The 19,691-nt window shown below is 52.5% G+C and overlaps 1 protein-coding gene across 22 annotated transcripts in view; it reads left to right on the top strand.

Moving 5' to 3' along the window:
• PTPRU (protein tyrosine phosphatase receptor type U) overlaps positions 1-19,691 on the top strand; it is a 91,149-nt gene that overhangs the window by 2,728 nt on the left and 68,730 nt on the right. For all 22 annotated transcript variants that reach the window (XM_005544185.4, XM_074014308.1, XM_005544184.4 and 19 more), the window contains exon 2: positions 16,885-17,016. In XM_005544185.4, coding sequence (XP_005544242.1) covers positions 16,885-17,016 — 132 coding nt within the window. The remainder of the gene's footprint in view (positions 1-16,884; positions 17,017-19,691) is intronic.

Genomic DNA, 19,691 nt, shown 5'->3' with positions numbered 1-19,691 from the left:
GGGGTGGTGTGTCATGCCTTCTCAGCCTTGCAAACCTGGTAGTTACTTATTCTGCTGTGTTCTCGCTATTTTGTCCTTTTGGTGGCAGGAGTTGTGGACGGCAGGAATGAGGGAGCGGCTGCCCAGTGGTTTCAGGTTAGGCAATAAAGGCTTGTCTGGGCATTCCTCCATTTTACCTGGGGCTGGGGGAGGGGACTTAGCAGGAAGCAGTGACAGTGGCCAGGGTGGGGACGCTGAGCTCCTGGACAGCCTGCTGCCCAGCTCTGGTGTCAGAAAAAACCCTAGGACAAGCATCATGCTTGATGGAGACAGGCCACCATCCTTCCATGATTTTCATCAGCTAAGCTGGGTGTGTGGGGTGGCCTTCCCCATGCAGGGCTGGGTTAGCCAGAGTTGCAGGGGGTGCCTTATGCTCCTCTTTCCTCCCGCTGCCCCCTTTTCTCCTTCTAGTCGCCCTCCTGCATACTGGAATGTCCTGTCTGCCCTCTCAGAGACTCTTTAATCTGTCTCCTTCTGTCCATCTTCAGCTATCTTTCACCTGCAGGAAGGCTCCAGCCTCCTCCTTCCCTCCTTCCCTCATGGTGCCAGGGATCTTCGTACAACACATTTTAACTCAAAGGGTTTAAAACCCTTTGAAGGCTCCCCATTGCCTTCAGGGTGAAGTCCTTATCCCTTGGCCCTGTTGCTGACTCTGGCGCCTGCCCGCCTGTCCAGCTGCATCTTGTTTTGTGTCACTTCCCCTTGCATCCTATGATCTGGCCAGCCTGACCTTCTTCCCAAAGACTCAAATGCCCACAGCCTGCCGTCTCCTCTCTGGGCCTTTGGGCAAGCTGTGCTTTCTCTGCAGAACTTTCTTTTTTTTTTTTTTTTTTTTTTTTTTTGAGACGGAGTCTCTGCCGCCTGGGCTGGAGTGCAGTGGCCGGATCTCAGCTCACTGCAAGCTCCGCCTCCCGGGTTCACGCCATTCTTCTGCCTCAGCCTCCCGAGTAGCTGGGACTACAGGCGCCCGCCACCTCGCCCGGCTAGTTTTTTGTGTTTTTTAGTAGAGACGGGGTTTCACCGTGTTAGCCAGGATGGTCTCGATCTCCTGACCTCGTGATCCGCCCATCTCGGCCTCCCAAAGTGCTGGGATTACAGGCTTGAGCCACCGCGCCCGGCCTTCTCTGCAGAACTTTCTAACTCTAGCTCTTCGCTGGTGAACTCCTGCAACCTGATCGGCTCTCAGCTCTATTTTATTTTATTTTATTTTTTATTTTTTATTTTTTGAGACGGAGTCTCGCTCTGTCGCCCAGGCTGGAGTACAGTGGCCGGATCTCAGCTCACTGCAAGCTCCGCCTCCCGGGTTTAGCCATTCTCCTGCCTCAGCCTCCCGAGTAGCTGGGACTACAGGCGCCCGCCACTTCGCCCGGCTAGTTTTTTGTATTTTTTTAGTAGAGACGGGGTTTCACCGTGTTAGCCAGGATGGTCTCGATCTCCTGACCTCGTGATTCGCCCGTCTCGGCCTCCCAAAGTGCTGGGATTACAGGCTTGAGCCACCGTGCCCGGCCGGCTCTCAGCTCTAATCATCATCCACTCCCTGAAGCCTTCCTTGGTGATGCCCTGTCCTAGCCTAGGAAGTGGGGGGTGGGGGTCATAGGATTTTTACATAGCATTGTAATTATTGTAATTACAGTTTATTAGTGCTGTCTCCCTTACCAGACCGAGAGCTGAGGGCAGAGACTGGGTTTTTAGTCTACTTCTGAATCCTCAGTGCCAGGTACAAGGCCTGGCCCACCGGGTCTGAATAAATATATATGGCCTGAAAGAATAGTTTAAGGGAGTCAAGTTCAGAGGTGGAGATGCCAGATGGGGGCGCACTGATTCCACTGAAGGTAGAGATTGAAGAATGAGGTTTTCCCTCCAGGAATCTGGAAAATTCCTGGAGGGTGGGGGATGGTGTTATGTTGTGAAAAGGCCATGTTGAGAGTGTCATCTGGGAGCTTTGAGTTGGGGAGGTTAAGTCCCTGGCAAGAGACTGAAGGGAATGGGCCTCTTGCCTGCCAGCCCCTCCCCCAAGCTCCAGCCCCACCCCTGGCAGCTGGCAGGGCCTTTCCAGTCCCCAGTCTCAGCCTTTTGTGAAGGGACCTGGCAGTTGGTGAGGCATTGAGTCTCAACGGTCTGTATGAGTGGCTGAGGAGGAGGGAGGGACCCCGCAGGGCCCTGTGTTAGGAGTGGGAGGGGAGCTTCCTGGAAGACCCTCCCTCAGTCCTCAGTCCTCAGTCCTAGATCTTAGGGTGGGCAGGTGGTGTCACAGCCTCTGTTCTGACCGCTTGTGCACTGGAGGGAAGGGAGAACTGGGTCCCGTGGTGGTCCTGGCAGATGGGGTTGGCGAGGCTGGCTGAGGTGTGTGCAGATGTGACTCAGCATCTGGGCAGTCAGAGTAGGTGGTGTGTAGGGATTGTAACTAGGGGCATGGACACATGTGACCTGTTAGGGTGTCTAGTCGTCTGGTTATCGTGGTGTGGCAGGATCTGAGTTTGGAGGAGGGAGGTAACCAGTTGCTTTGACCCCTGGGGAGCCTGGTGCTGAGGGTGTTTGGCTATTCAAGTATCACATTCCTGGAGTTGGGTGCAGAGCCATTTGGATGGGTGGTGTCTTGGTATCTAGGTGTGGGCATCCCAGTACCCTCGTGTGGGAGGATCAGGGTGTGCAGACAGAGGCTATGCCAGCATCCCTGGGTCTGGAGGTGGGTGTATCCATGTGTCTGGGAGTCCTCAGGTTAGTGGGTATTTAAGTGGGGAGTGTTTCTGTGTTGTGTCCAGGTATGGGGCTGGCCAAGTGCCTGAGTGTCCAGTTGAAGGGATCCCCAAGTGTCCGGGTATCTGAGGGTGGGGGTGTCTGCGTATGAAGCAACAGGGACCCAGTCATTGAAGTATCAAGGTATTAGTGAGTCTGGGTGTGGGGTGCCGTGTATCTATTTTTTTTTTTTTCTTCTGAGTTTTTCTTTTTTTTTTTTGAGATGGAGTCTTACTCTGTCGCCCAGGCTGGAGTGCAGTGGCGTGATCTTGGCTCATTGCAACCTCTGTCTCATGGGTTCAAGTGATTCTCCTGCCTCAGCCTCTTGAGTAGCTAGGATTACAGGCGCACACCACCACGCCTGGCTAATCTTTGTATTTTTAGTAGAGACTGGGTTTCACCATGTTGGTCAGGCTGGTCTTGAACTTCTGACCTTGTGATCTGCCTGCCTTGGCCTTCCAAAGTGCTGGGATTACAGGCATGAACCACCGCACACAGCCTTTTCTTCTTTTCTTTTTGAGATGGAGTCTGGCTTTGTCACCCAGGCAGGAGTGCAGTGGCACGATCTTGGCTCACTGCAATCTTTGCCTCCTGGGTTCAAGCGATTCTCCTGCCTCAGCCTCCCGAGTAGCTGGGATTACAGGCATCTGCCACCATGCCTGGCTAAATTTTGTATTTTTAGTAGACATGCGGTTTCACCATGTTGGCCAGGCTGGTCTCGAAATCCTGACTTCAGGTGATCCACCTCCTTCAGCTTCCCAAAGTGCTAGGATTACAGGTGTGAGCCACTGCGCCTGGCCTCATGTGTCTATTTGTATGTTTAGTTGTGGAGGTGCCCTTGTGACCTGTGGTGGTGTCTGTGTATCCGAGATGTGTCCATGAGGGGTGTGGACATGTTGGGTGGGAATGTCCTGGTGGCTGTACCCAACTCAACCTCTGGTGGCCCCTTCCCTGGGACTTGCCCTCTGATCGCTCTTCAGACTCCAAAGCCACAAGCCTCAGAAGGGGCCCCGATAGTTCTGTTTTTCAGCAGTCAGCCTAGAGCTGTATTATAGAACTTTCTGTGGTGATGGAAATTGTCCTCTACCTGTATTCTCCAATACAGTGGCTCCTGAGTCATGTATGGCTATATATTTAAATTAATTAAAACAAAAATTCAGTCCCTCAGTTGCACTAGTCAGATTTCAAGTCCTCAGGAGTCACATGTTGCTAGTGGCTCTCATTGTACTGGTTAATGCAGGCAGAGGACATTTCCATCCTCTCAGAAGGTTCTGCAGACGGCGCTGGTGTAGAGGCATGAGGCGGCCTGCAGCACCTTTAGTGAGGCCTGGGCATCTCTGGGAAGGGAATTGGGCTGGATGAACCATGATTCAGTGGCTGTTGACGAAGGTTTTGTTCAATCCAGGCTCCTTCTCTGTAGCCTTATTAGATCTTGCCTGGACTATTGCAGTAGCCTGGTAGCCTTCTTGGCCTCTACTTTGCCTGCCATCATGCTCTTGGTTTCTTTTTTTTTTTGAGATGGAGTCTCACCCTGTCACCCAGGCTGGAGTGCAGTGGCACCATCTTGGCGCACTGCAACCTCCGCCTCCTGGGTTCAAGCAAGTCTCCAGCCTCAGCCTCCCAAGTAGCTGGGACTACAGGCACGTGCCACCACGCCAGGCTAATTTTTTGTATTTTTAGTAGAGACAGGGTTTCACTGTGTTAGCCAGGATGGTCTCGATCTCCTGACCTCGTGACCCGCCTGCCTCAGCCTCCCAAAGTGCTGGGATTATAGGCGTGAGCCACCACGCCTGGCCCAGCCTTTCGGTTTCTAATGCTTCCACCACCCTGTGGCCAGAATAAGCTTCTAAGGCAGGCATAGGATGCTGTCACTCCTTTGTCTCAAGCTGAAGGCTCCCCTGAACTCGGAACAAAACCCAAACGCTAGCATAGCAGATGAGGCCCTGCGTGACCAGCCGTTTCTTTCTGAAGCAGCTTCACACGATGCTTTTCTTCCCTGACCCCACTCCTGCCTATCCGCTGTCTGCTCCAAATCACCAGGTGAATTGCGGATCCAGGAGCCTGCCATGCCGGTTCACACCTCCCTACCTTTGCATACACTGTGCTCTTCCCCACTTCTCACCTCGTGGTGGGGGTGGGGGATCTACCAACTTGTTCAGCCTTCACAGTTCAGCTCCATTGCCACTGATGCAGTGAAGCCTTCCTAGCCCTCTCCCCGTGCAGTTGGTCTAATTCCTCCCATACTGGACGTCTGACAATGTGCTGCAGTTTTCCATCTCCTTTTTCCCCCTAGGCTGGGATGCCCTGGGGGCTGAGCTGTGTCTTTGTCATCTGTGGTCCCCAGGGCCTATACATGGCAGATGCACACTAAGTGACTGCATCTCGATGCCTCTGGGTGCACAGGGAAGACTTGGAGGGGTGAAGGCAGGAGCTGGGGTTCTGCAGCGCAGCCTCCTCCTCTGGCTCTGGGTTGGGGGCTGCCATTGCCTGCAGAATGACTGTGGGAGGACCCCTGAGGGGGACAGCTCAGAAGATGCTGCTTCCAGATGACGCAGGAGGTCTTGGGCAGATTCCCAGGATGCAAACCACAGGACCTTGTGATGACTCAGAAGGGACAAGGAGAAAGGGGGCTTGGAGGGCCGCTGAGGTTTGGGAGTTTGAGGGCAGGAGCTGGGGAGGAAGATTGAGATGGGGCTGTTAGGAAGGGGCTGTGCTGAGGATATTTGACAGGGCAAGATAAAGCTGGGGCTGGGTGACAGCTGGGGCCTGGGGGACCACTGGGGGATAGAAGATAACTGGTGGGAAAGATATACCTGGGGGATGGGACAGCTGACAGTGAAGGGACAGGCAGTATTGGGGGAACAACTGAGGGTTGGGGGACAGGTAGATGATAGAACAGGGAGATATGGGACAGCTGGGATAAGAGGTGACAACTGGGAGGTATCAGAAACCTAGTGGATAGGACAGGTGAGTCTCAGCTGAGAGTGGGAAATGCATTGCTCAGAATGTGTATGTATGTGTGTTTACATGAGCGTACATGTGGACTTGCAGCTGTACATGTGCGGCTGTGCATGTGGCGTGTCAATATGTGTTTGTCTAGCGTGTGGTGGTTAAGAGCATAGGTTCAGGGCCAAGACCATCTGGGTTCTAATCCTGGGCCCACCACCTCTAGCTGTGTGATACTTTGGCAAGTTACTGACCTCTCTGGGCCCTTAGTGTTCTCATTTGTGGAATGGGGATAGTAATAGAACACACTGCATGCGTTTGTCATGAGGATATGTTTTATGGTTATGATTATGTAGGTTAGAACAGGTCCTGCACATAGTAAGCACTGTGTAAGTGTTCACTGTTATGATGTATGTATGTGCATGCGTGCGGGCATCCTGTGTGCCCAGAAAAGTCTGTTCTTGGTTTCTGATGAAGTCCAGGCCTGGGAGGGAGTAATAGAGGTGGGGATGGGGGTGGTGGTTGGGGAGTGACTAGCCAGGTTGATTGATTCTGGCTCTTCTCTGACATCCTAACCTCTTGTTGGTCCTACTTCCTGCCCACCCTGTCCCAGGGCCTAATCCCATAGGTCTTTCTTTCTGTTTCTCCTCTGTGGTGCCCTGGGCTGGGGGCCAGGGGCTGTACTTTAATTGTCCGAAAGCTTTACCAGCAGAATTTGAATTCGTTGTTTTCCTGCTAGCATGCTGGGGCTCTGCTTAATTATAATACCTGGACCATGTACTCGATTCTAGACGGCCTATCCTGTGGTTGGCAGTGGCTTCATCCTTTACCCTTGGAGAGTCACTGGGGTGGAAGATGTTGGAGGGAGGAGGACAAGCCAGATGAGATTTTGGCCCCCAACTTGTGGGGTGAACCAGCGTGGCCGGGCAGAGCTGTAGGTAGAGGGTTTTCCAGGGATCTGAGCTCCCCTCTCCGCATCGCGACCCTCCCACCAACACTGTTGCGGTGTGCCAGGCTCTGGACTGCTCTGGATATGTGCTATCTGGAGTTCCTGGGTCCAGCCTCCTCGCACTGCCCTGTGTCTCAGCCCCCTACTTCGCTGGGATTGCTGCATTGCATTGAGGATGTGAGTTCTCCTGAGTTTCTGCATGCTCTGCCTCTGCATTGTCCATTGGACTGTGCCTCCATGCTGCCATGGTCCTGCCGTGTGTGTGTCTTTCCTGCTCTCTTGCATATTGTGTCACTCTGCTGGATGTCAGTGTTGCATTGGGAAGGTGGATTCTTCTGAGTTTCTGGGTGGAGCCCCTCACACTGCACCACTGTCTGAGATCAACACGTGGTTTTCTGTGGCCACATTGCATGTTTGTATCATAGAGCATTTATATTTTGTACCTCAGTACCTCACTGGTGCTTGGTCATGTGGACTCTTTTGGGGTTTGGGCATAGCTCCTCGCATTGCAGCACTGCACCGTGCCAACAGATGGCATGCTACCACAACATTGCATCTTGGCATCACACGGCATCTCTGTACTGCACTGCACTATTGCATGGATGTCAGTATTGCATCAGGACTGTGAACTTTTCCTGAGTTTCTGGGCACCGCCCCTTTGCATTCCACGGTTGCATTGTACCAACAGTGCACTTCGCCCCACGTAGCACTTCTGTGCATGTGCACTGCTTTGCTGCACTGGGTATGTGCTTCATGGCCCAACCCTTGCAATGCACCACTGCTGCTGAAACGCTGCCCCTGTGGTGTCCCGGCCTCGCACTGTCCTACCACCAAGGTATCTGTAGGCTGGTGTCCTTTTCCAGGTTTTTGTTGTCAGCCCTAGGTGAACAACATCTTTGCATTGAGTGTCCTTACTGCCCCGCGTTGCACATGACTCAGGGAGTCTATACCTATAGTACAGCTTGGGACCGCTTTCTTGGGCTTCAGGACTGGCTTGGGTTTGCACAGGCAGCACCACTGCACAGTATCTGACATTGCATTTGTGCACTGCACAGGATTACTGCCCAGGGCCTCTACCCTGCAATGAACCTGTTCACGCTTGGGTTGTGTGCACTCTACCGGACTGTAGGACCCAGAGCCCTTGCATTGAATCCATTGGTTCCACACAGCATCTTTTTTTTTTTTTTTTTTTTTTTTTTTTAAAAGATGGAGTCTCACTCTGTTGCTCAGGCCGGAGTGCAATGGAGCAATCTGGGCTCACTGCCACCTCCACCCCCTGGGTTCAAGTGATTCTCCTGCCTCCTCCCGAGTAGCTGGGATTACAGGCATGCGCCACCACACCCAGCTAATTTTTGTATTTTTACTAGAGACGAAGTTTCACCGTGTCGGCCAGGCTGGTCTCAAACTCCTGACCTCAAGTGATCCACCTGCCTTGGCCTCTCAAAGTGCTGGGATTACAGGCGTGAGCCACTGTGCCCAGCTTCACACACTATCTTAATTGTACTCCATTTTGTGCCACTTCCTACCCCTGCCTCGAGTCTGCACCTACTCTGTTCCTCGGGACTGTATTTATTGGGCTTATATTCTAGGCTGGGTTGCCGCACCCAGCAGTTTCTTCTGCACTCACTGCCCGTTTCCCATCCCTGTATCTCTCTGTTGTTCTGTGTGCCTGTGCTGCATGTCTATGCAGGGCACACACCCTTCCCATGAGAATGCATGAAGCTTGAACTAGTAAGGTTTAAACTTACCATGCTGGCATTCCTCCATACACCTATCGTGTAGCACTGAGTGCCAGCCCAGTGTACCACTAAATGCACTGCAGTGGCACAGTGTGCCTTGTGCAGCTCTGGGTCATACCCATGATGGATGTGGCACTTCCGTGCTGCATCATGGCCCTGGCCAGTTCTGCCATGCTGTACCAGATGTCTGTAATGAGGCCTGCGCACACTGTATGCTCTGCTCCCTGCATTGTGTAACTGTATTCTGTCTCTACACCACGAAGTTGCTGCACTGCACCCTCAACACCTTGCACTGTGGCACTGCAGAGGCCTCTCTCCATGGACCTTTATCAAGTACAGATCTTCACACTGCTCGGGTTTGTGCACAGCCCCATGCCCCTCTACTCTGCAGTCTGTCTTCATATGACGCAGGGTGTCTGCAGGACAGATCTGTGAACTCTTTGCCCGCTGTACCACTGCACAACATAGTCCTCCATTCGGCCCTTTTCCTCTGTCTGTCTGGCATCCAGCCCTGGCCTGTGCCTTCCCCTCATACTGCCAGTGTGGCAGCTCTACTGCTAACTCTGGGATTTGCAGCACATATTGATCAGGGAGATGGGGAGTGGGCCTGGCATAAGATCCCCTGCTGTACTTGGTTTCCTTCCATTCTCAGTGGAGATGGCAAGATGTTGGCATTGTCAGGCTGTGTGTTGGCTCTGTGGGTGGTGCTAGCTCAACTTTCCCTGTGGCCCAGCCCTGGGCGATCTTTCTGGTTGCAGCTAAGGTGACTCCTGGGTGATTAGAAAATGGGCATACTGCTCCCAGCCCTGACTACAGTTAATGACCCATCGGTTCATCAGGGCTCTTCGGGCAGCTCTGGGAGCCTCGGCCTAGGTCTAGATGAGTTGACTTGGGCAAGGAGAGTAGCAAGGTGGGCTGGGCCAGGCCTCTGGGCTGGTGCCATGGTTCTAGAGCTGGGTGTGGTTGGTGAAGGTCAGACTAGCTGGGATCATGGGGTCAATAAGTCCAGGCACTGTTGGCTGTACATAGGACTTGGGATGGGGTTCAAACGCATGAGAGATGGTCCTTGACCTCAGGCAGGGAGGAGATAGGGATTAGACAGGCCTGAGATGAAGATGTAGTTGGGGTGGAGAACCCAGGATGGGGCTGGGTTAGGCAAGAAAGTCAGGGGTGAGGCCAGTGTTGGTTCCAGGCTTGGGTTGGGCTGCTGAGAATAAGGGTACAACCTTGGATGATGAAATAGTCCACTGTTGTTGTTGGGGTTGTATTTGAGTTTCCCCACCCACAACTGGGTGTGTACCTGGGCTCGGGTGAAATCCCAGCCCCTAAATTTGCAATCTGTTGGGAGAAGTTTTGCTTCTCCCGGGACCACTCTTGGGAATTGGATGTTCTATGGACAAACCAAAGGGCACAAAAGTTTCTGTTTGCCAGGGGTCTTCAGAAAATACTGGTTGCAGCTGCAGCCGCATTGGGCATGGAGTGCTGTTTCCTGTCTGGTGTGAGGCAAGTCTGGTGTGCAGTGCTTGTGGTGTTCACACTCACACACCCACACGTATGCACAACTCCCGTCTACCTTACTGCACACACCCACCTCCCCCTTAGGTGCAAGCTTACCACTAAATATGCCCTTGTACCTTTGCTTGTAAATGCACGTCTGTACACCCGCGGCTTCACAGCGCCTGCCCAGGAGACCTCCCCTTTCTGACACCCATGCTTACCCTCACGCACCTCTGCCCCCGGATGACTTGCTCACGTGCACACTCACGCAACTGCAATCTGTCATCCGACCTTAGCAGTCCTATTCTCATTTTACAGGTGAGGAGGTAAGGATTCAGAGAGGGCAAGTCACCTGCCCAAGGTCACAGAGGGACTTAGAGGCTCAGCAGGAGTAAGATCCAGGTCTCCCGCCTGCCATTTGAATCCTTGAAACTCAGTACCAGGCTGTCCTGTCATCTCACAGCCATGAGTGCATGTGTACACACACATACGCACACGCACACCTGCACATGCACACCTGCATGTGGAAACATGCGTGTGGAGATGTAGAGCCCCTCCCACCAGGGAGACCCCTCCCACACTCTTCCAGAGGCAGCTCTGCCCCTTACATCACCCCATCCCGAGCCCAGCCGGATGTGGCTAAACCATCCCCCTGCCTTCCCAAATTGTGGCTGACGGTTGCTCAGGCAACCGCCTGCCAGATTGGGGAGATTAGCTGAGGAATGTAGCTGGGCCAGTTTGAGCTGAGGCTGGGGGAGCCCTTGGGGGTCTTGGGTTGATTCAATTCACCCTCTCAGGGAGGCCTCCGTAGATATGGGGTGCCCAGGGACAGGCTTTCTCTCCGTTCCCAGTCTAGCTGAGACCGCATCCCCAGGCTTGGCCCAGGCTGCAGAAAGGGAGTGTGTGTGAACACTGAGTGTGGGGCTCTGGGCATAGGTGCGTTGTGTGCTCTGCACCTCTCTGAGTGTGATGGGAGGGTGTGCTGTTTGCATCCTGGAAGGGGACTCGAGGCCCCTGTCCTCACCAGTTTCTGACATCTGACTCTGGACCCCTTGGTGGCTTGTTCCCAAGCTACCTCTGGATCCTGCTGTGCTCTCTGGAGACACCACCTGCCCTACTCGTGGCTTATAGGATATATCGTTTATCTCATCTGAATCCAGGCACTTTCCTACTCAGACACCTTCTGTGGCTCCTCAATGCAAAATGAGGCCCAGCTCCTCACCCTGGTGTTTAGGGTCCTCCATGTTTTGGCCTCAACCTCCCCTCCCTCCAGTCATAGCTCTCATGGCTTTAGCCAACTTGGGCTCCTCTCTGTGCCCTGGACAAACTGTGTTTATTCAGCGCCTTGCTTTGCTCCCCTGGGCCCTTTGCCATAAATGCCTTCCACCCATCTCTCCCCATCCTTCCTGGCTCTGCTTAGATGCCGCCTCTTCCAGGAGGCCTTCCCCCTCGACCTGGCTCCCTCCCTGGACCCCCTCTTGTGGCCTTGAACCTTCTCTTATTCCCTCATTCCCTCTTCCTCACCCTCAGTGGGACTAGGAGGTCCCTGAGGGCAGGGCGGAGTCTTCATCATCCTTGTACCTCTAATAGTGCCAGCCTGGGACCTGCTTTGTACTGGCAGGGAACAAATCCCCCGTGAATGAAGCTGAATTAACACTTCCGGCCAGCAGAAGGGCAGGCCTTGTTTTGTTTTGTTTATGCCCAGTCTCCTGGAATAAAGATAGAGGGTTTAAGTCTGAGCTTCTGCACATCGTAGCTGTGTGGTCTTTTTTTTTTTTTGAGACGGAGTCTTGCTCTGTAGCCCAGGCTGGAGTGCAGTGGCCGGATCTCAGCTCACTGCAAGCTCCGCCTCCCGGGTTCCCGCCATTCTCCTGCCTCAGCCTCCCGAGTAGCTGGGACTACAGGCGCCTGCCCCCTCGCCCGGCTAAGTTTTTGTATTTTTAGTAGAGACGGGGTTTCACCGTGTTAGCCAGGATGGTCTCGATCTCCTGACCTCGTGATCCGCCCGTCTCGGCCTCCCAAAGTGCTGGGATTACAGGCTTGAGCCACCGCGCCTGGCGTGTGGTCTTGAGTAAGCAACTGTATCTCTCTGAGTCTGTTTTAATCTGTAAATTAGGAATAATAGTAGTGCCTAATAAACTCACAATAAGACAAAAATAAGACTACCTACCTTCAGAGTTGCTAAGAGGATTCGCCAGTACAGATGGTGGTGGTGGTAATTCACAGCCCCCTGGCAGAGGTATTGATGTGTATATGTGCATGTCTGTGCCCGTGTTTGTGTCAGTGGAGTCCGGAAGGATTCCTTGCTACCATTCTTGCTCTGAACTCAAAGTCAGATTTAGTGGCCTCCAGTAGGAGTTGGGTCTCTAGCAGAACTGGGACTTGGCTTTGGGGCTCTTGGCTCCTAGCTCACCGTTCCCATCTCAGGGGATGAGGGGAAGGGGTAAGGTTGGGATGCTTCTTGGGGAGCCTGGCTCCAGAGATGTTACCCACTATGGGCTGGAGCTAGAACTGGGCCTGGCTCAGAGACACAGGTCTAGAGATGGACATGAGTCAGGGAGAGAGAGTCAATCCGGTTAAGGAATTACCCTGAGGCTGGGCGCAGTGGCTCATGCCTGTAATCCCAGCACTTTGGGAGGCCAAGGTGGGGGCATTGCTTGAGGCCAGGAGTTTGAGAGCAGCCTGGCCAGCATGGCGACATCCCGTCTCTACTAAAAATACAAAAATTAGCTGGGTACGGTGGCACGTGCCTATAATTCCAGCTACTTTGGAGACTGAGGCACGAGAATAGCTTGAACCTGGGAGCTGGAGGTTGCAGTGAGCTGAGATTCCGCTACTGCACTCTAGCCTGGGTGACAGAACGAGACTCTATCTCAAAAAAAAAAAAAAAAAGGAATCACTCTGGATGGGGTCAATCAGTCAGCCCATCCATCTAGAGTGACTCCTTGGAGGTCACCCTGGCTGGGGTCAGTTGTAGGGGTTATTTGGCAGAGGTCAGGGGTCATTGTGGCTGGGGTGGGCAGGTCTAGGATCACTCAGTCAGTCTGGTGGTGATTCTGGCTGAAGTGAGATAGTCTGGGGTCATCTGTATGAGGCTGAGGCCACTTTCAACAGGGACAGTCAGTTGGGAGCCAGGCTGGCTGAAGTCAGTCTATTTGGGGGTCACCAACTTGGGTCAGTCTGTCTGGGGATCACAGGACTGGTGTCAGTCTATCTGGGGGCTCCTCTGACTGAGGTCAGGTGGTCTGGGTGTCATTCTGACCAGGTTAGTCAGTCTGGGAGTCCTGGCAGTTTGTGTGACCTGGCTCAGGATGAATAAGAGGAAGCCAAGGAGCTGGCACTCCCAGGCTCTCCCCAGGGCGGTGGGTGAGACATCGGGGCAGCGGCCTTGTTACTTGTGAAGGAACAGGAAAGGCCTGAACCCCAGCCAGGACTTTAGATCCTGGGCTTCCTTTTATGGCAACCCCTCTATCTCAAGGAGGCCTTGGCTAAGAGCCTTAGGGCAGGCCCAGCTCAAGCTGAAGTTAGCTGGCCTCCTCCTCCAGGAAGTCCTCCCTGACCACTATGCTCTCTCTCTATACTTGCCATGTTCTCTCTCTCTGCTGCACTGTGGGTGTTTTTCTAGAGGGGAAGCTGAGGCCCTCCAGGCACAGATGGGGTTAAAACCACCTCCCACAGTCAACAAGGCATGATGCTGACCACGGCTTTTCAAACAAAGAGCCAAAGAGCTCAGCCAAGGTCCTGCCCCAGCTCTGGAAAGAGTATTCTGTTACTTCATCCCATCTGCTTGGTGCCATCCTCACACCTACGTCTCACCATTGCAGGAGAAGACAGGGAGCCCCCAGCAGTGAGGAGCCCTTTGTGCCTGGCTCTTCTGGGTGTGTTTTTCTTTTTTCTTTCTTTTTCTTTCTTTTTTTTTTTTTTTTTTTTGAGACAGAGTCATGCTGTGTCACCCTGACTGGAGTGCAGTGGCACCATCTCAGCTCACTGCAACCTCTGCCTCCCAGGTTCAAGCGATTCTCCTACCTCTGCCTTCCAAGTAGCTGGGACTACAGGCAAGCGCCACCACACCCAGCTAATTTTTTTATTTTTAGTAGAGACGGGGTTTCACCATGTTGGCCAGGCTGGTCTCGAACTCCTGACCTCAGGCGATCCGCCCACCTTGGCCTCCCAAAGTGTTGGGATTACAGGCATGAGCCACTGTGCCTGGCCTGGGTGTGTTTTTCATGTGCTACTTCACATCATCTGCATCGCAACCTAGAGGAGTTGCAGCTGCAGATGAAACAGTAGAGCCTCCTAAGTGAAGTTGCTTGCTGCGTGTGAAGATGCCTGTAGCACTGTGCCTGTGACATGGCACTCACCCCCCAAGTGCTGTTGTTTGGGAAAAGCTTCCTCAAGTGTCATGTGGCATGTGGCACTCATTCCCCAAGTACTGTTGTTAGAGAAAACCTCCCTCAAATGGCGTTTTTCCTCTGCCCTCACACCACCACAGCAGCAGCCATCAACGCAGGAGACCGCTGTGACCAAATGTGTGGGGGCTTCTCCCCACTACCAAGCAAGCAATTAATTCTGTAGCAGACACCAGCTGGGTGTCCTCCAATTCAGTTCCAGCATATGGATCAGATTCCATGGGTTGAGGGCTCAGTCCCCATGACTGCCTCCTCCTCCAGACACCAGTTGCAAGTCTGGGCCTCCAGAACTTTCAACGACCAGCTGCAAGTTGGGGTTCCCACGACCCCCTCTTTGGGTTTAATTTGCTGGAGCAGCTCACAGAACTCAGAAACATATTAACTGGTTAATTATAAAGGATATTGCAAAGGATACAGATGAAGAGATGCATAGGGTGAGGTATGGGGGAAGGCACATGGAGCTTCCTTGCCCTCTCTGGACCCACCACCCTCCAAGAAGCTCCATGTGTTCCACTGTCTGGAAGCTCTCCGAACCCTGTCCTTTTGGGTATTTACAGAGGTTTCCTTACGTAAGCATGATTGACAAATGTGATTGCACATAAAGCACCTGATCTAAACCCAGCAAGGCCTGTCTGCTTAAACTTGTCTTGGCCTTTCTGTGGCATCCTTCCTCTAGGGTATCGGGCAGGACCCTCTCTGGAATGACCCGTGATTGGATTAGAGCCCTGCCTTGGACAGGTGAAAGGAGGACAGGAGCAGGTCAGAGAGAAATTTTGTTTCCTGAGGCCTGTTTCTGAGGCCTAAAGTGTCCCAACATTATAAGACTGTACAAAGGCTTTTATATATATAAATAAATATATGTTAGGTTGTGCAAAAGTAATTGCTGTTTTTTCCATTACTTTAAAAAAAAAAGTGGCAAAAACTGCAATTACTTTTGCACCAGCTAAATATATGTAAATACCACAACTATCTATACCTGTCCCTCTTCTTCTTGAGATTGGGAAGCAGCTCAGGTCTGCTCCTTCTGGTATCGAAACCCCTTTTTGTGGGAAGCCTGGACTTTGTCATCTGACCCACATGGGTTCAAATCCCACCTCTGTTCCTTATGTAGACTTGCATGGTACATATAAGAGCTGCTATTTCCTGAGTGCTTACGTATGCTAGGTGTTGTGCTAAGTGGGCCACTACATCAAATCCTCAACCAGCCTATGTGCAGATAGGGAAACACAGGCTCAGAAAGAGAAGCCACCTGCCCCTGGTCACAGGGGTTGGCAAATTGCAGTCAAGATTTGATCCCAAGTCTGTGATGCCAAAGCCCACTCATTGATCCACCACGTGGTGCGGTGGACAAATCCCTTCATTCCTCAGAACCTCAGTCACATCATCTGTCAAATCGGGAGGAGTACCAGTGACTGGCAGGCACCCAGGACAGGGTCTGGCATGGTTTGCGCTTGCTTCCTCGCCACTTGCTTAGGCATTTTCCTGGGTTTCTGGTGCCTCAGGCTCCTGTTGGGAGTCCAAACACTAAGGTTTTGGAGTGAGTGGCAGGGAGAAACTTTCAGTTCTTCTGAACCAATAGTGTTCTCAGGTTTATTAGGCAACCAGCTTAGGCCTTTGATGAACTCACTGAGATATATAGACCTCATTACCAACCAAAGGACTCACATCTATTTCAATCCCCACTTCCTCCCCCTTTCTCATTTAAACTGTTAGTACTGGTTGCAAATCATGGGAAGTTGCTTCATCTAGTCATACATGTGCCTCATCCACACATGACTCTGCTTTTGCATGTCACATTCCCACAGGCAGAGACCCTAACTTGACTGACTTTGGGCAATGTCTGAATCCCATCGACATCTGTCAAGTAGGAAAAATAGTGGTGCCTGACTCAGAATGCGTGGCCTGAACGAGGCTCTGTACGTCCACCATGTAGCATTGTGCCCGGCTTGAGTGGATTGGTGGCAATTGTTATTTTTAAAGGAGATCTCATTGGGCTGGATTATGACACGCATTGTCCTGCCAGGCCCAGGGCCCACTGTCTGTCCTCTATGGGAAGATAGAGGGGCAGGGGACAGAACACTGGGTAACAATCAGGAGATCTCAGTTCAAACCCCATCTCCGTCACCAGTGAGCTGTGTGACCCTAATGAAGTCACTCAGACTTTTGGGGTCTCAGTTTCCTTATCCACAAAGTGGAGATAATTCTATTCCTGATCTTATGGATTGTTGTGAAGTTCCAATAATATAGCAATCCTGATAAGTAGTTTTTATTGAGGAGGGTCTTTGATGGATGGTGGTGATGGTGGTGCCAGTGGTGGTGGTGGTGGGGTGGGGGGCGGTCCTGGGAAGTACTGGGGGAGTAGGCATGTAGGGACGTCTTGGTATTGGGAGGGGACAGTGAGGGGGACCATGGTAGAGGGAGAGGGTGGAGGAGGGAGAATTTTGCTAGAGGGAGGGAGCAGTGTGGGGAAGGGCCTGAAGAAAGGGAGGAGGGTGGGGGTTACCCTCCAGGAACCCTGCTGGCCAGTAGCCCTGCCTTAGCCTGGGCTAACCAGACCCTGCTCTCACAGCTGGCTGCACCTTTGAGGAGGCAAGTGACCCAGCAGTGCCCTGTGAATACAGCCAGGCCCAGTACGATGACTTCCAGTGGGAGCAAGTGCGAATCCACCCTGGCACCCGGGCCCCTGCGGACCTGCCCCATGGTAAGTCTACTCTCCATCGCCATTACCCCTTCTTCTCCTTCCAGAGGCACTTCTACCCACCTACTGTGTGACCTTGGGCACATTACTTAACCTCTCTGGGCGCCATCTGCATTTGCATCTTTAATGTCATATGTGACACTGAATGTGGCTTTCTCTCAACACTGTCTAATTGTGCATGTCAGGTAGTTTCGTGTGTGAAATGAGTGCAGGTTCAAGCCATTAAAGGCCCTCATGGCTGTGAGTTAAAACTCACTTCCAATTACTTCCCTTGCTGCCTAGCTCAGGATCCAGCCCACTCCCACTCTCAGTTCTTCCTAAATCCTCCATCTTTGGGAGGCTGTCTTCAGAGATTCTTTTCTCCCCAAAAGCCCCTGAATCCTGATCTCTCCAGGACTTGGAGATGCTGAAAGAGCAGTAACATTGGGACTAGATGTGTTTAAAACCTTCCTTCCTCTGCCCTCTTCCTCCTGGAAGTCCCAGATCCTTCTCAACTTCTACCTTGCTCTGTTCCTGTTTCAAGATGGGGCAGCTTTGTCATCCTGAGCTCTGGATTGGGAGGCAGGAGACTAATAATATGGATTCTAGTACTGACTTCCTGCTTTCATCATGGCCCCTAGAGCACTCATTCCAGAGTCATGAAGACCTGGGCTCAAACCCTGGCTCCATCACTTTACCAGAAGTGTGACCTTGGGCAAGTCACTTAACGTCTGTGAGCCTCCATTGTCTTCACTGTAAAATGAGGCAAACAGGACTCCATTTCAGAGGGTCATGAGATGATGCGTATGAAGTACAGAGCACAAGGGTGGCATGCAGGAGTCAGTTATTTAGTTGCTATTGTTGAGGGTCTTTGGGGAAGACCTTTGGGGAAGAGGAGTTGTACAACTAGTACTCCTCTTCACGGGTTGCAGAATCAACTGGGAATTAAAAAAGAATGTGAAAAATAAAGGCCAAATTGTCAACTTTATTACTGATAAGGGCTGTGTCAGAGGACATAAATAGTGTGGGTATCAAATGGGCTTTCTGAGTGAATCCCCATATTCCACAGCCTGAAGCCCCCTCCCTTTGCCCCATCACACTAGTGCCCAGGGTCTTTACTGCCCAGCTCACAGCATGGCTGAGATTGCATCTGTTGTCAGGGAGGGGCAGCGAAGATTCTCAGTGGTGGGGCCAGGACTTGAAGCCACTAGGAGAGAAGACCTTCATGACCTGGCACAGGTGCCTCCTGCAGACTCTCACAGCTTGCCCTGCCCCTCCCCTTCTGTGCATTCGCTCACACTGTGCCCTTCCTGGGGCACTTATCTCTGCCTCTGCAGGTGTTAGTGGGTATCACAGTTTGACTTCTCTGAAAATAATCTGTAAAGGTACCCACCATGGCAGGGACCTCGTGGGGGCCTCTCCATATTCCCAGGGCCCAGCCTCCGTCTGATACATGGTTGGCACTCAGGTACAAAGCAGCTGATTGGAATTCACCTCTTACAGTCCTGACCACCCTGAGTGTGCTCTACCTCTCTTGTCACGTACAAGCAGAGATACACCCAGTGAGAAAGGGGAGAGGGGAATTTAGCAATTAGTGTGAGCCTTGTGCTAGGTCTTGAGGATGTGGTGGTGAGCCAGATGGACAGTCTTTGTCCTCCTGGTTCTTACATTCTAGGAAATGGAGCTGGGGGTCGAGGGAGAAGAAAGGAGGGAGATTCACACTCAGAGATGGAGAGCAGGAGAGAAGAGAAGCAAGAGCGACAGGGATAAAGGGAGTAAATGAAAGAGAAGGGGAGGGATGCAGTGAGCGGAGGGAGAGGCAGAGGGAGCAGAAGGAGGAGGAAAGAACGAAGTGTCAGATTGAAAGAGAGAGAAAGATGCACACAGCTGCTTGCAGGGAGAGGAGAGAGAAGTAGCATGAGTGGGCCAAGAGGGAGTGTGTTGGGGGTTGGGAAGTGCCCCTTCCTGGATGGGGATGGGAACTTGAGTTTAGTTTACCACTGCCCTGCCGGGACTGATCCAGGAGCCGCCTCCATAGGCCTTCTAGCTTACAGAGATGAATGAGATCCCCTCCAGCAGAGTCCCCAGGGAGCCCTCCTGGAGCAGGGATCTGAATGAGCTTATGTTGGCTGGCAGCCAAGCCCAGGAGGAGGCAGCGCTGGGTGGTTTCAGGTGCCCTTTGGGAAGCCCAAATCCTCCAGCCAGGTCCTGAGCCAGCCTAGTCCACTTCTACTCCCCCAGTACCCAGGCTGGGTCTCTGGGGAAGGGACAGGCTGCCTTTCTCCAGGTTGGAAGTCAAGGGGATTTGTATCCCAGGAATTTAGACTCAGGGATGGGGTCTGGAAGGGAAATTGGAATCCTTTCATCCAATCTCTATTCTACCTATTGATTCAGCTTGCGTCCTGAGACCTCACAGGCTAGTGGGAGACAGACAGGCACTTTAGTAATGACCCAGGGGCCAGGAGAGAAACCCTTGGTGGGAGGCGGAGGGAGGGCTTTGGAAGGGGTGGCCTTTGAGGGGCTGTCATGTGCCAATATCTTGACTCCAGGGCTGAATGACCTAGTCCCTGCCTCCAGGGATGGCTCAGAACATGGGGAAAGCTGTGGTGAGGCCGGGCATGGGCTTTGTGACCTGTAGATTGTAAGGAGCCCTTTTTTTTTTCTTTTTTCTTTGAGACTGAGTTTTGCTCTGTCACCCA

The sequence above is a fragment of the Macaca fascicularis genome, chromosome 1 (assembly GCF_037993035.2).
Source record: "Macaca fascicularis isolate 582-1 chromosome 1, T2T-MFA8v1.1".
Classification (NCBI taxonomy): domain Eukaryota; kingdom Metazoa; phylum Chordata; class Mammalia; order Primates; family Cercopithecidae; genus Macaca; species Macaca fascicularis.
Note: the sequence above shows the minus strand (reverse complement) of the source record. Positions and strands in the feature narration are given on the sequence as shown.